General features: G+C 38.8%; 1 protein-coding gene across 2 annotated transcripts in view; it reads left to right on the top strand.

Moving 5' to 3' along the window:
- Window positions 1-15,740, top strand: part of LOC128733061 (uncharacterized) — an 849,877-nt gene that overhangs the window by 135,737 nt on the left and 698,400 nt on the right. For both annotated transcript variants that reach the window (XM_053826645.1, XM_053826654.1), the window contains exon 2: window positions 7,593-8,115. In XM_053826645.1, the coding sequence (XP_053682620.1) occupies window positions 7,701-8,115 (415 nt within the window). In that variant the 5' untranslated portion in view covers window positions 7,593-7,700. The remainder of the gene's footprint in view (window positions 1-7,592; window positions 8,116-15,740) is intronic.

The raw sequence follows: 15,740 nt of genomic DNA, 5'->3' as shown, positions 1-15,740 counted from the left end.
ACATAAGCATTAAATATATTTCTTAAACAAAAGGTTTTCTGCATACTAACTTGGCCTCCCTCCAGAGGTGAGTGAACCTCTTAAGTTTAAAACTTCTCTAATAAAAAAATGACTTGCCCCCCCGAACGAAAATCCTGGCTACGTCACTGCTCACAATTGTACACGAAAAGCAAACAGCGAAGAAAAGCAGTTAATTTAAGCATGTAGGTCTTTTTAATCAATAGATACTAGAGCTTAGAAATGTTATATGAAAAATAGGAAGTAAACGTTGCACGGTAGTAATTTTGTAAGATTTGTTTTCGTTAATGACATTTTAAAGGACAGATGTCTTATGTCATGTATCATGTTTCAACAAATAAATAAAAAATGACAAGCACTGGAAATCATATTGATCATATTTCCCATTCTCAAGCATGTTTAAGGCGCAGCTTGCACTATTTTTCGACCTCATCTTGTTTTCCTAACCCTCTAACATTGTAAAAACGATGCGATCAAGCTAATTACTATCTTTTCATGAAAGTACATTCAAAAGAAGCTTAAGTTTTGATTTTCATGCAAAAATAATTATGTGAAGGAGCGCCAGCTAAGAAAAAGTTCAATTTCTCTTTTTCATATCTAATGCTCTATTCAGTTTTTTTTTCTAATTCAGATATATCGCAAAATTGAAACCAACCAAACTAATAGTAAAATTTTGAGATTAATCATTTTGTTGTCGATATTCTTTGTCTTCAAAAGCGAAGTATAATAATAATTTTTCTGAACTCTTGTTTTTCAAAGATGCTAACTTTTGAACGCATGGTATTAATTAATTATCAAAAAATCTGTTATGAACACATATTTCATATTGTCAATTCAAAACAAGTTTCGTATATGGCTCTGAAGCCCAAAAGTTAAGGCCGACCGATTATAAAACTAAATAAGGTGTAAGTATTTACACACCCAAGGAAAGAAAATTTAATTATTCTACGCAATACGTTGGTAATTTTTCTGGCAAATAAGGATTTTGAGGAATACGGAACGGATATTTAAAAATATAGTCAAGTTAATTATACATAGACGTTCCTGAGAAATTAAATAATGATTATTGTGGCAGTAGAAAGGCTAGGTCACGCCGCTAGGTGGATTAATTCGGGTTTTGTAAATTTATAGGACAAGAGTGAACAGAATCATCACGCTATGGGAAATGAATGATGCGCTATGGGAAATGAAGGTTACAATAGTAATGCGCATATAAAAATTTAACCCTCTAGTTCCCAACCCTGCCAATTGGCGGGCTTCAGGAAAATCGTCATAAATCTACTATGCTGATTCGTTTTATGTTGATATCCACCCATACCTTCTCATTATAGTCTAATCTAACTATTCGAGTGGTTTGTTTGTTTTATTACGTTAATTTGAAACAGATATTTCGTGCAAAACTTGAAAAATGCCAGAAAACTGAGAAAAAAATTATTTTGCTCTGCAGAGTGAAATTCAAATTGTTGTAAATTGCTTATTTCTTGGAATAAATGAACAAAAAAATTATTGGTGAGTAGCTGATAAGTTGTACTTCATGGTAAAAAAGGAAATTTGCGATAAAAAGTTTAGGAACCGGTCGATTCTTATCAAGGAACTGACCCCGCCAATTGGCGGGGTTGGGCATTAACGTCATCTTTTTTTGGTAATTTGACCACGTGTTGTTTTCGTTGTATTTATTGATTTTTTTTGAGTTTAAGCTACAAATTATTGTTATAGGCCTTGTTAGCTTATTTTATATGCCTTGAAAAATGCACAAGCATGCAGTGGCATTAATATGGACGGGGAATTTACAGGACTTATCACCTAATTTTCAGTGCGCCTGTTTGACGAGCTGCAATATATCGCTTTATAGCTATATCACAAAACATTTTTGCATTTTATGGGATTTGAAAACCATAACCCTATAACCAAGAAACAGATTCAATGAAACCCGGCGAATTTTACTGCTTAACGACAAAATCTTGATAAGCAAGACAATATTATTCAAAATGGGATCTATCATAGACCATTTTAAAACCGCAAATTTTAATCTATACCGCTTAATAAGTTTATGAACATGAACAAATTGAATGAATTACCAGTCGATAAAAGATTATAGTGAACAAATGTGTACTACAAAAATGAAAAACCCAATTTATCAAACAAATCACATAAATGAGGATTTAATTTTCATGTTCTATCAGACTCTAAAGGTTTTTCAAAGGTTCAAAGCATATTACGGTATAGGCAATCCTGACTTGGGAGCAGCTGTTCGTTGTTGTTCGCCTTTATAAGATTTTACCGGATTTTAAAAATCGTATTTTACCATTGATTTTATATCTCCACTCGAGAGGAACGAGAGGAATATACGACTGGGAACTATTCGGAGTAATAGGATCTCCAACAGCAAGCTGCTTGCTGATAAGGACATCAATAGGCAAGATCGTGGTGATTCTGCTGAATTCATTGCCAAATTTGAAACTACAACTGTTTTTGTGTCTGTTTGGGAAGATTCGCTTCCCACGGGCAATGACTATAGACAACGATGAAATGGAAGTGGTTGATGAGTTCATATATTTGGGATCTCTGGTTACCGCCGACAATGTTACGGGTAAGGAGATTCAATGATGCATTCAAGCTGGAAGTCAAGTCTAGTTTTCCTTCGCAAGACGCTTCGATTAACCCCTCTACTTCATTTTTAGCACTGCAAAATTCACTAAAATGGCCGTAACTTTTTTATCTTTCAATATTTTTTCATTAAATTTAGGAATTTTCCGGAAATATTTTTTATTTTCATAATATCTATAGATAATAGCCATATGTCATATGGTCCCGGAGTTATTCCGGCGTTCCTTGGGCGACCGTGACATGGCTTTTTTAGATAAAGTTGCCAAATATTTAAAACTTGTTTGAAATCTGTTGATTTTTGTAAGCATATCATCGACTGTGGACATATCAGTTACTTTACCGCAGTTATGAGCCATGGTGCGCGCTATCCGAATCCGGGGGGACATTATAAATCCGGAACCGGTTCCCATAAAGGGACATTTCAGCATCAGTAAATTATGTCGTGTCGCATATCAAAAAACATCAGCACTCGACAAAATAGCGATTGGCGATCATCTCATGTCTCTCAGAGGCCGTATGACCGGTTCCGGGCCCGGGTAGCGTTTCTTTTCTGATTCAAGCACGGAACGGATTTCGAAGGAACTTGTCCGGGACCTGGAATCGGGCATATGGTCAAAAATTTCAGTTGAAGCTCATTATAACTAGTTCCATAAATACTAGCACTGTTATAGATGTTCTGAAATCGATGTCCCGAATTAAATCGAAAAATTTGATTTTGCAACTTTTTTGCGCCCAGGTGCCCAACCCCGTCAATTGGCGGGTTACGAATTTTTATAAATAATCAAACTATTCCTGAACTTAGTAATTAGAGAATAGTTTTTCCATTGTTCTGGCCACGAAATGAGCATTTTAAAAAATTTTCAGGCAAATCAAAAATTTGGGCACTAGAGGGTTAAGAAAGCGAGGGCAAGAAATCAGACACGGACAAAAAAGGAGACGACTGATTACGATGACAGTGACATGACAATTCACCAACAAAAATCTTGAGCTTAACTCAGGCAAATTAAGTCCTCTTTGTCCGAGAAACGGCGTTCAATTGACCCGCTAGGGTTAGTTTAGCTGGCTTAGTTTGTATGGTTAACTCGTGAGTCGGGCCGAGAACCAATTAGCAATACGCTGCAGTCCATCAACTCGCTCAAAAACAAAAAAAATGCAATTGTACTTGAAATTAGACACGAAATGTAACTTTGAATTTCATTTGAAATTGGATGTCAAACGTGACGTGGTATTGGATTTGATATTGGACTAAAATTCAAACTTGAAATTACACATTAAATTCGACTTAAATTTAGAATTCAAATTGAATTCCAAATAAACATGAAATTTGACTTGAAATAGGACTTAAAATTGAACTTGAAATTTTATTTGAAGTTAGGCTGGTATTGCCTGTAAAATTTGGCTTGAAATCAGATTTGAAATCTACCTATACCTATAAAAAATCAGGGGTTGTGTACAAGACACGACCGCATATATAGGTGACGCAGGACTACGTAAGTCTCTTTGTAGTGATAGTAGCATGTATTCATGCTTGTAATCATTCGATTTTTCATGTATACATGCTATTTGCAACATATATACATGCTACATACGTTGTGTGTAACATTTATCAAAGTAGTAACATTGCATACGTTCAATTCTCAAAAGATTGTGCATTTGAAAACAATTTAACAAAATCAAGAACACAAACTATTGCTTTCCTGCTACCTTACTGAAATTAAAGATTGTTTTTATTACCCATGGTTCCCCACGTTGAAGGGATTTTACCTATTCAATCCTATTTTATCAACAGCACATCTTTTCACTACACTTGTAATGAAACGGCAAGAATGCGTGTTCATACAGAGTCGTATTATAACCGAACACTACAGCTGTAGCATATTTTTCCAACACAGATATCAAATTCGCCGAGGTTTAATCGTCTTGCAGTAAAGAATTTGCGATCTGTTGGGGCAACGAACTTGTGTCATTTGTTCTGGCACACTTCCCTAACACAGACATCAAATTGGACTAGGTTTAATCGCGTTCGTAAGAAATCTGTTGCCACGAGGGGGCTTTGTCACTCTTTCAGGCGTACTTCCCAAGCAAGGACATCAAAATGGTCTAGGTTTAACCGCGGTGTTAAGAAATCTTGTTGAAATAAGGTTGCTTTGTCACTTGTTTTAGCTCACTTCCCAAGCACAGATATCAAATTGGTATAGGTTTAGATCATCGCAAAGAATCTTCCAACCAATCACGAAGCGAGAATTCTTTTAAAACATAGGTTCATTATTTTCAATTTTTCAATAGTTTGACATCAAGAATTCATACTTTTCTTCATTCGGGTCAATTCTTAGAAGATTTGCCAATCGATTGGTGTAAGAATATTGAAAATCGATCGGAAAACCGCTGAGCTATTAGCGCTCAAAACCTTTCATTTTTCGTGACGCTCGCATTTTTTGATTTTTTGGAATGACACCCTATCTCAAAACTTGCCGTAAGACGTAGTCCTACGTCAAAAGGATTTCTGTCTGTCTGTCTGTCCGTATGTTCCTTTTAGAATCGAAAACTATTGAACCGATCGGCGTGAAAATTTGCATGTAGGGGTTTTTGGGGCTACGGAAGGTTCTCCCGATGGCAAAAGACCCCTCCCCCACTAAGAGGGGGGGCTCCCATACAAATCCATGCCTATAAAAATGGATTTCTGTCTGCTCTATGTTCCTTATAGAATCGAAAACTATTGAACCGATCGGAGTGAAAATTTGCATGTAGGGGTTTTTGGTGCCAGGGAAGGTTCTTACGATGGTTAGAGATCCCTCCCCCACTAAGAGGGGGGGCTCCCATACAAATCTATACCTATAAAAATGGATTTCTGTCTGTCTGCTCGAAAACCACTGAACCGACCGGCGTGAAAATTTGCACATAGCGGTTTTTGGGGCCAGGGAAGGTTCTTATGGTGGTTAGATACCCCTCCTCCCACCAAGAGGGGGGCTCCCATACAAATGAAACACAAATTTCTGCATAACTCGAGAACTAATCAAGCAAATGGAACAAAATTTTACATGTGAGTGTTTTTGGAGACAAGAATTTTTTCTATGGTAAATTGAGACCCCTCTCCACTTTAGGAGGGGGGGCTCCTATACAAATGAAATACAAATTTCCTCATACCTCCAGAACTAATCAAGCAAATGGAACTAAATTTAGCCTGTGAGTGTTTTCGTATGCAATTTTTTTCTATGGTGAATTGAGACCCCTCCTCTCTTTAGGAGGGGAATAATTACCCCTCTCCCTCTTAAGAGGGGGGGCTTCCATACAAATGAAATACAAATTTCCTCATAACTCGAGAACTAATCAAGCAAATGGAACCAAATTTGACATGTGGGTGTTTTTGGACAAGAATTTTTTTATGGTGAATTGAAACCTTTCGCTACTTTAGGAGGGGGGGGGGGCTTCTATACAAATGAAATACAAATTTCCTCATAACTCGAGAATTAATTAATCAAATGGAACCATATTTGGCATGTGGGTGTTTTTGGAGGCATGAAATTTTTTTATGATGAATTAGGACCCCTTACCTTTTTAGGAGGGGGGCTCCCATTCAAATGAAATACAAATTTCCTCATAATTCCTGAACTAATCAAGCAAATGGAACCAAATTTGGCATATGGGGGGTTTTGGAGGCAAGAATTTTTTTAATGATGGTTTGAGACCCCTCACTCCTGTGGTAGGGGGATAAGGACTATCATACAAATAAAACAAATTTTTTTGCGTAACTCAAAAACTAATCGACCTCGAGAAATTTTAGACTCTTTCATAAAACATTAATCAATAACAAGACCACCAAAAACTATCAATAGTAACATTAGATAGTTCAGAGCGAGACGGCCACATGCCGCGAGTGTTGCCGGCGACCTGCCGTCGGAAGCGCCGGCCGCTGCGGGGGGTAGCCCCCCGTAGAGATCACCTCTATCTAGGTTTATTTATTTTTCTAAGTCTACTGACCTCTATTACTTTCCTTCAGTTGAGTCACCCCTGCGAAATGGTACTTTCTACCAAAAGATTTTCCGTGAAATGGTACATCCCGCGTAAGGTTTTTCATGAAATGGTATTCTGCGAAATTCTATATTCGGCGTTATGGTCAACCGAGAATTGGTGTTCCGCAAAATGGTATTCGGCGAAATGGTTTGTAATGATGGCGAATATTTAAATGCTATCCGCTTTATTTTATCAGGCTAAGCAATGGGGGGAGTTGTTTTCTACTTTACTGTGAGGAAAATTTGTATATTAAGACACCCATGAACTCCCCAGAAACTTGCAAAACTCAAGATTGTGACAAAGGTCATCCGAGGTTCACGATTTATGTACAACACAGTTTAATACGAAGTTTGTCGGGTCAGCTAGTTACACATAAAATTTGCGTTAAATTTTATAGAAAAGGTATGGCACGTGCTCCAGTGTGTCCCGGGCAGGCCACTGATGACATGTAACATTTTTAGTAGTGGCCAAAGCTATATTACTCTTAGATAACTATCAGAAGCTGTTACAAACTTGAAACTTTTGTTTTCACTTCCTGATCAGTTTATTTCCGATTTGTAACACAATGTGTAATAAATATCAGAATGTGTTATAAATTTAATGTTATCTTGTTATGCCCTCCTGATCGGGTTGTGTTTGATAAATTTATATCCCACAAGCATTATTTGAAGCGTATACCTCAATAAACAAGAAAAAAGAAATTACATTGCCCTTAGCTACGCGACTAATGGAGCGTCTACCCTATATCAACTAAATTGAAATCTTGGAACTTTGAAACATGAAACTTGAATTCCATGCATTAACTTGCATTTAATATGAATATGCTGACGAAATAATATAATCGAAAAAGTACTAGAAACGCTATTTCTGGCAATGCTTACATTGCACATTATGACAACAATCTATTGAAATCTTCATGTAATGTAATATAAATTAATGTGGTATTTTATTTTCAGCAATGGGCGGGTTTTATGCATCGACTGTAATCTCATGGATGTTATGACGGATAAACCTAAAATAACTTTGATATGTATAGTTCTGTAGTAAAATAATTACTAAACATAATGAATGATAAAAAATTTGAGAGCCTGAGTCACGAGGTTAATATTATCGGGACTGAAAAGACAGTTATCATAGAGAAGAAGTGTTCAATCAAATCAGGCACATGGAGTTTCGGAAAAAGTTCACAGCAGTTGTGGAGTTTCACTGGTAAAAGTAGTATGTCTACCATGCAACGGAATTATAACTCATTGCACAAGCGCCTGTCTAGTTCACATAATTCACTAAGTGATTCTACAAGTAAAAAAGTAGACGATTCAATGTTTATTACGCAAGCAATGTCACACGATGCTCTAGACGACAACAAGATACCAGATTTCTATAATGTTCCTCTCGATTCGGACATATATTCAACGCCTATAGATTTCATCAATCCTTATAAAGCTGAATCAACGTTGCAAAAAAAAATCAGTAAACCAGGTAGGTACTAGAATTTCAAGCATAAAGGTACCATAACACTGTTTGCTTAATCTACCTGTCAGAATTTGGTCAAATGTTGGTATTTGACAGACATATTTGTCTCGCCCAGTACACTGTCAAATTGAAAATCAACTATTTGATCTGACGCGTTACCCGTGTTACAAAACCATTTATTTGTCGAATAAATTTTGACATATTTTGTGGGGCCACTACACTGTTAGCAAAACAGCATGAAATTGTTTGCGCCAGCAGATTTCTGTGCAGATCAAACAGATCAAATAAACAAAAAATATACACTCGGTAGCTTCGGTTCGGTAGCTAGTGGAAAACGAAGTGGACTGTTTGGGTTGTAATTGACCAAACTTCCATTGGGCAGGGGGGATGAGAACTTAGGCCTTCTAATTTAAATCACTGGTACTGCTGATTCTCCAAGTAGCACACGCGAAACGTCCCTTCCTTTCTTATGGGGTTTTGGGGTTTTAAAAGAAGGCACAGCACACTTATCCATTTAAACATACTTATATTTAAGATTTACACACTAGACTATTTACAAAAACTGTACATTTGAACCATATAACAGTTAACGGCTACCACGCCGACTGGTTTAAACCCGGTGTTGCACGGGCTATATATAGCTTCTCCCGAACAATATCACCAATATCACATTGTCGGGAGGAAGAAAAGCTATCTAGCGCATTGTTGCACTACCGTGAAAGCGTGCAATAGGTATCGATTATCCGCAGTCACAATCGTGACAGTAAGTCCTCCGTTAGGGCGGGCGTAGTCCCAAACATCCTGCCCTCATTGAAAGCACCCGCTTTCGAAACCTTTTCTGTTGTAGAAATGTGGTTTTGACGACGTCGAGAACGGGAGCACGAATACGACTCCGCTAACTGCAATGCAGCCGGCGTCGATTAAACGTGTCCGCGAACGACTCCGTCCCGTTAATAAATCTGCCTGATTGCCATGATGATTGTTTTGGTGTCTCCGTATACCCAAGATGCTTCGCTGATCCAGTTAACTCCTAGTTGATTGTGCTACCTGAATTCGACCCTTGCCGAATAGTGTGTCCGGTTCCCTTGGCACTAGATATTTTGCCTGATGTTAGATTTGTTGATGTTAATTTGTCCTGAAATCAACTTGCCGTAATAGTCGTCTTTAACCTTCAAAATGGACTCTTAACTTTGGGGTGGGGTGGGGTGGCTATTTCAAGTCGCCCTGTTGATCGAAAATGCGCCGACCCCTTATTGCCTGGTTGCTGGATTCCTGCCTGCCACGTTAGATTGTGGCTCAGTACTATTGATCTTGTACTGATGATACTTGCTGCACACATCCGGTGTGCACCTCGATTATAGAATTTGGATCCGATGATTTTACCTGACGCATACATCCGGTGTGCGCCTCGACTTCGGTGCTCAGTACAATTTCACCATTGCTGGTCGTGGTTGGTCCCACACCAGTCTTTGCTACGTCTAACCTGCCGTCCAACATGCCCTACATGCCGACAAGTTGTTAAATGTTCCAATCCTTTATTGGAACCCGTGACCGTAATTGAGCCGTAATTGAATTCAACTGCATACTGTCCCAAGACGTGACTGTGCAGCTGCCGGATCGCGGTGTCCCTTAACACGCAAATCCGCTTCCATGCGCCTTTGAAATAATGGTGCCGACAGTGTTGCCTATCCGAGTCGACGAAACTGCTCCTTGCAACTTAACTTCCCCGTGGAAGTATACCTGGAAGACCCTGTGCCTTCCGAATCCAAAATCCATCCAACGAAATTCCCATTTGTTTGGTAAACCATATTCCAGTATTGAAGATCCTGCCGCACTAGTATACGACCTAGTTTCCTGACCAGCACTATCCTACTACTCAATCGGTATGCACGGCTCTGCGACGGTTGTCGCTTGCGTAGTAGGAAGCAAAGTCCGATCACCACTGCCGAACATTGCTGCCCCACCCTGAACAAGCTGCCCTCCATCATGATACTGATTCTAGAGACGAACCATTTCTTCCGCTTGGTGTGCTGTTGCATAGCTAACTGCATCCGCTGAATCCGTATAACGCTGGAAAGGCAGTAACGCGTACACCCAATCCAATTACCTTGATTTTATTTGGTACTTATCTTGACGTTGTGGTGGGGTGCTGTTCGGTCGCCTAGTTGACCAGAACGTGCAGCCCCAAATTGCCTTAACCGCTGGAACCACCAGGTCGCTCCTAACATGCGACACACTATGTTTGGTAAAGCATAGCCAGCTTCGGATGCTTCTACATGTACCTTGATACGCAGCCCTTTTCTACTGGCCCGCCGAAGATCCAAAACCTTCCTTAATTCCCGAAATTCTCTCAGTATTGATGCTAGACGAGTTGCGGTTGTATATCCGACCTCTCCATAGACCACCGCTGCGGGGTTTAAACTAATTTGAACCATAAAAGTATTACCCAAAACTTTATTTGAGGATACTTAACTGAGGGGGGTGGTGGGGTGGCAGTTCGGTCGCCAGGTTGACCTGAACGCGCTACCCCTGAATGCCTTCCTCGATTGGAACCACCTAACCACCTTAGACTTGTGGCTCGCCGCGTTGGCGATTTACCTTGTTGCCCATGCAATGAATTGCAGTACGATCGCTCCAATGCGAACTGCAACCAATTCTGCATTATCCCCTTTCCAATAGCCACATACGCACGATAGTTTGCGTAGTCAATTTTGTAACCGTAGCCGAATTATTGTTCAGAGTTTTTACACAGTTTACCGAAATATGCAGTTAATAGTTCATTTGTAAACAACCGTTGCCATACAACGCTCTCGTTCATCCAGTTTTAGCCAAATATGTGATCCTTTGCCGTATTACAGACGTATCATCGTTTACCCTTGTACCGATCGAGTTAAACCACACATCCATGTCCAGACACAACCTCATTGCCAATTCGAAACAGAATGATCAAGCCATATAGCTATCAACCCACAGGTCCATTTTACCCGCTGCGATGCCACTCGCCCTTATCCGAAATGCCATTAGCCGTTCTAACCAGTGCACATCCATTATAAATATCACCAATAACCATAGCGTTCTAAATATTAATTCCGTTTTTCCATACTGCCTTGCTATTCCACAATTCTGACATGCCCTATTCGATGAGTTGTTTGTCGTAGCGAAAGTTCTTTCCTCGCTTATCATCAAAGCCGCTACCATACACCTGCCTGTGATCTTTGTTGCAGTTACCAGTTCGCCATCCAATCATAATATAATTTGCACGCACCCTTACCTTTAACCTTGCCTTCAGCGCAAATAACAATACGAACTGAACCAAACCAAAGCCAGATATCCATCAGCATACATACATATCCAAAGGAAATCATGTACCAAAAGAGACACCTTTTTACATTTTAAGCCTTTTTATTTTTCATACGAAATCGATTTGCAACTAGTGATCATTGTGTTTAATTTAATCCAGTTGCTCCTTTCTCCAGCTGATTTTTCCAATGCCGGCTTAGTGCATTCCATAGCCAGCTTGACGGATCGTTACTGATTCCTCCTTAAACAAACTCAGGAAGTTCCCCTTTTCCTGTTTGAGTAGATCACAGCAATTCCTTTGCTATGTAAGTAGTCTCCAGAATTAGTTTCACTTGCAGAGAAGCCTTCACGATACCGAACAGTCGTCATGCAAGACGACGACCGTACTGATCGACTGACGTTTTTGCACTGTTAGCACTGTGTGCACGCTACTCGATGATTAACCGATTGTTCCTTTATGGTCCCTAGGTAGTCACAATTAAAATTGTTGGAACGGCTTCCATATTCCATTTTCCTCCATTATAAATTTGGCCGTAACTCGTAAGATAATTTTTAGCTTCTCTACGGTGAAGTTCTAGTTGATTCCAGTCTGTTTAAAGCAATTTTATGTGATAACCGATTCAACTGGTTCTAACTAACCGGTTGGGATTGGTTCATCATTGATAGGCCGTCCTTTACCCTTTCTCTTGAATTCGAGATATAAGTGCGCTCTCCGAGTGATCGTCTCTAGGTGTATTGGTATTGGTTGGTTAACTTGTTTAAAAATGCACAATACCCAACGATCGAACGTGTGAAAGGTGATGTTCTATATTTACGGATCTGACCCTATGATGACTGCCGTAAGAGATGTGTACTATCTCCAGTAGGTATTATCTGGTCATGTACAGATTGGCAATTTGGCAATGTAATATAAGCAATGGCTGCATGTAAAGTGATGCACACTAGACTATTTACAAAAACTGTACATTTAAACCATATAACAGTTAACGGCTACCACGCCGACTGGTTTAAACCCGGTGTTGCACGGGCTATATATAGCTTCTCCCGAACAATATCACCAATATCACATTGTCGGGAGGAAGAAAAGCTATCTAGCGCATTGTTGCACTACCGTGAAAGCGTGCAATAGGTATCGATTATCCGCAGTCACAATCGTGACAGTAAGTCCTCCGTTAGGGCGGGCGTAGTCCCAAACAGTGGGGCTATCCGTTTTTTTTTTTTTTTTTTTTTTTTTGGGTAAGTTCTCCACTGCGACCAGTTATTTGATCTATTGTGGCGGGCCCCTATTTATTGTAGCCACGTCACGGTGTCCTATCACCATTAGTATGAGTGATTTCCACTTGTTGACTAATGGCATTGTCCCAATAAGGTATTGAATAACGAATAAAGTTTATTGCCTTATTGGGCGAACTTGTCCACACAACAGAGGGTGGTATTAAACCTTCATCAAAGAATTTACTCCTCCTATGATAAAGTGCCACGCAGTTACAAAGCAGATGTTCCGCATTCTCGCTATCTAGGTTACAAAAGCGACAAGAGTCATCTTCCAGTTTGCCTAGCTGTTTCAAGTGATACTTACTAGAGCAGTGGCCCGTTATTAGGCCACAGAAAGTACGTAAGTCTTTTTTGGATAGACTAAGAAGTCTCTGAGTTACTGCTTTGTCAGGTGATATAAATCGCTTTGATTGGCGAGCTGTTAAATTGTTATTCCATATATTATCTATCATTGATTTTTCCCAGTTACTTAATTCCATTCTGAGGGTACATGTTGAGGTCCCACAGAATGGTTCTGGACCAATGAAAGTTTTTATCGATCCAGCTTTTGCCAACCGATCCGCTTTTTCATTGCCTTCAATTCCACAGTGCCCAGGTACCCAAAAAAGACTTACAGTGCTTTTTTTAGCCACCTGTTGTAGTAATTGAATGCATTCCCAAACCAGTTTGGATGAACACGAAACTGACTTCAGTGCTTTTAAAGCAGCCTGGCTATCAGAAAATATACATATATTTGCATGTCTATAATTTCTTCGTAGACAAATTGTAGCACATTCAATTACTGCCTGTATTTCTGCTTGAAATACAGTCGGCCATTGGCCCATAGATAATGATATATTGATTCCGGGACCCGTTACTCCGGCACCAACTCTGTTGTTAAATTTAGAACCATCAGTATAGAAAATAATCGATCCTGGTTGAATATTAGGCCCCCCTGATTCCCATTCCATGCGACTTGTTTCAATAACATGGAATAGTCGTTCAAAGTTATATTGCCTATCCATCCAGTCTTCATGAGTTACTATTGGATTTATTTTGATGTCCTTTAGAATACTGAGATGGCCCCTAAGGTCACCATCAAGGAACTTGTTTGTTCTTTTTAGCCTTAGTGCATTTTTCTCAGCTTCTAATTGCACGAATAAATGAAGTGGAAGTAGGCATAGAATAGCATCTAGGGCTTTAGAAGGTGTACTGTAAGCTGCTCCTGTAACGGAGATGGTAGCAAGCCGCTGTAACTTTTCCAGTTTTTTCTGTGCCTGTTTAATCTTCGTTTTTGGCCACCACACCAGGGCCGCGTATATTATTTTGGGTCTTACTATGACTGTATAAATCCAATAAATCATTTTAGGTTTCAGTCCCCATTTGTTTCCAAAAGTTTTCCTGCTTATCCATAAGGCATTTGTAGCCTTACTAATGATCTGATCCAAATGTAAATTCCAATTTAGCTTACTATCAAGAATTACTCCTAAGTATTTTACGGTTTGAGACAGGACTAATTTGGTGCCCTCCAAATACAAATCCGGTATTTTAATTTTTCTTCTTCGCGTAAATGAAACGACAGTGGTTTTGTAAGGGTTAATAGAAAGCCCCTCATCTGTGCACCACGATGTTGTTAAATTTAGAGCATATTGTAGTCTTTCGGTGATGACCTGTTCATATTTCCCACGGGTTATAATTACAAAGTCATCAGCGAAACCAACAATTTCGAATCCTTCCGTTTCAAGGTGTGATAATAATTCATCAACGACAAGTGACCATAGCAGAGGAGAGAGAACTCCTCCTTGTGGACAGCCTGTTACAGTTTTTACCGTGATTGCTGTCATTCCATGACTACAAGTTATCTCTCTTTTTTGTAACATTTCAAAAATCCAATTTACAATAGTTTTGTCGAAATTTCGTCTTATCATAGCATTCTTGATTGAGTTATGAGATGCATTATCAAATGCTCCTTCAATATCCAAAACGGCAGCTAGTAGAATTTCTTTGGCTTCGAATGTTTTCTCGATTTTTGTTACTAGTGAGTGAAGTGCTGTTATTGTTGATTTTCCATGTTGGTATGCAAATTAATTTTATTTAAAGGGATCGCTTCTAGGTACTTTGATTTAATATAGTCGTCAATTAGTCTTTCTATCAATTTTAACATGATTGACGAAAGACTTATTGGCCTAAAAGATTTTGGACTTTTTTTGTCTTTTTTATTTGCTTTAGGAATAAAGACAACTCGAACTTGCCGCCAGCTTGTGGGAATATAATTTAGCCTCAAACTGGCTCTAAACATTTCAGTTAGACAGGGTGTTAAACTACCTTTACTTTTTTGAATCATTACTGAACGAACTTCGTCAGTTTCTGGAGTTTTATACGGCTCAAACGAATCGATGGCCCATTCAACTTTTGCTTGAATGAAAATACGATTCTTATTCGATTCGGGCTATCCGTTTAGCAGGAAGCTGAATGCCATTTTAATTGTTTTTAAGCACGTTTCAATACGGTCATTAATTAATTCAAAATAAATAATTTATACAATTTGCTGCGGTATGAAAAAAATGGAATTTAATTTCTGTATCATTCGAAATTCATAAACAAAAGGGGATACATTTTATGTTGGAAATAAACTTTCAATCGCGCGTGGTATTTTGCAAGATTCAATCTTTTTAAAATGAGAATGTGTTTGAGAAAAATTTTAGAGAATGTGACCAGTTTACTCCATGGTTGTTTATAATGAGCCAATGATAATCCAAGTTAAATATGCGATATCTTTGGAACATATTGCTAAACTAAATTAAATAAAGTATGATTTTACGCACAATTCATTTTAATTTATTTTTAAAACAAATGCAATTTCTCACAGATAAATAATCTTTTACCACTTGCCAAGAATGGTTGTTCGAAGATTCAGTACAAATTGGCCAAGCATTTGCTGTAGAAGAATGCGAAAACTGATCCGGTTTATAACCATGCCCGAGCAGCACATTGCTGCGCGTTGGTCAGTAAGGTCATGACTCATGACCCATCCCGGATTAATTAATTTGGACCATATTCTAACCATTAATATCATC

This window comes from Sabethes cyaneus, chromosome 1 (assembly GCF_943734655.1).
Source record: "Sabethes cyaneus chromosome 1, idSabCyanKW18_F2, whole genome shotgun sequence".
NCBI lineage: Eukaryota > Metazoa > Arthropoda > Insecta > Diptera > Culicidae > Sabethes > Sabethes cyaneus.
Note: the sequence above shows the minus strand (reverse complement) of the source record. Positions and strands in the feature narration are given on the sequence as shown.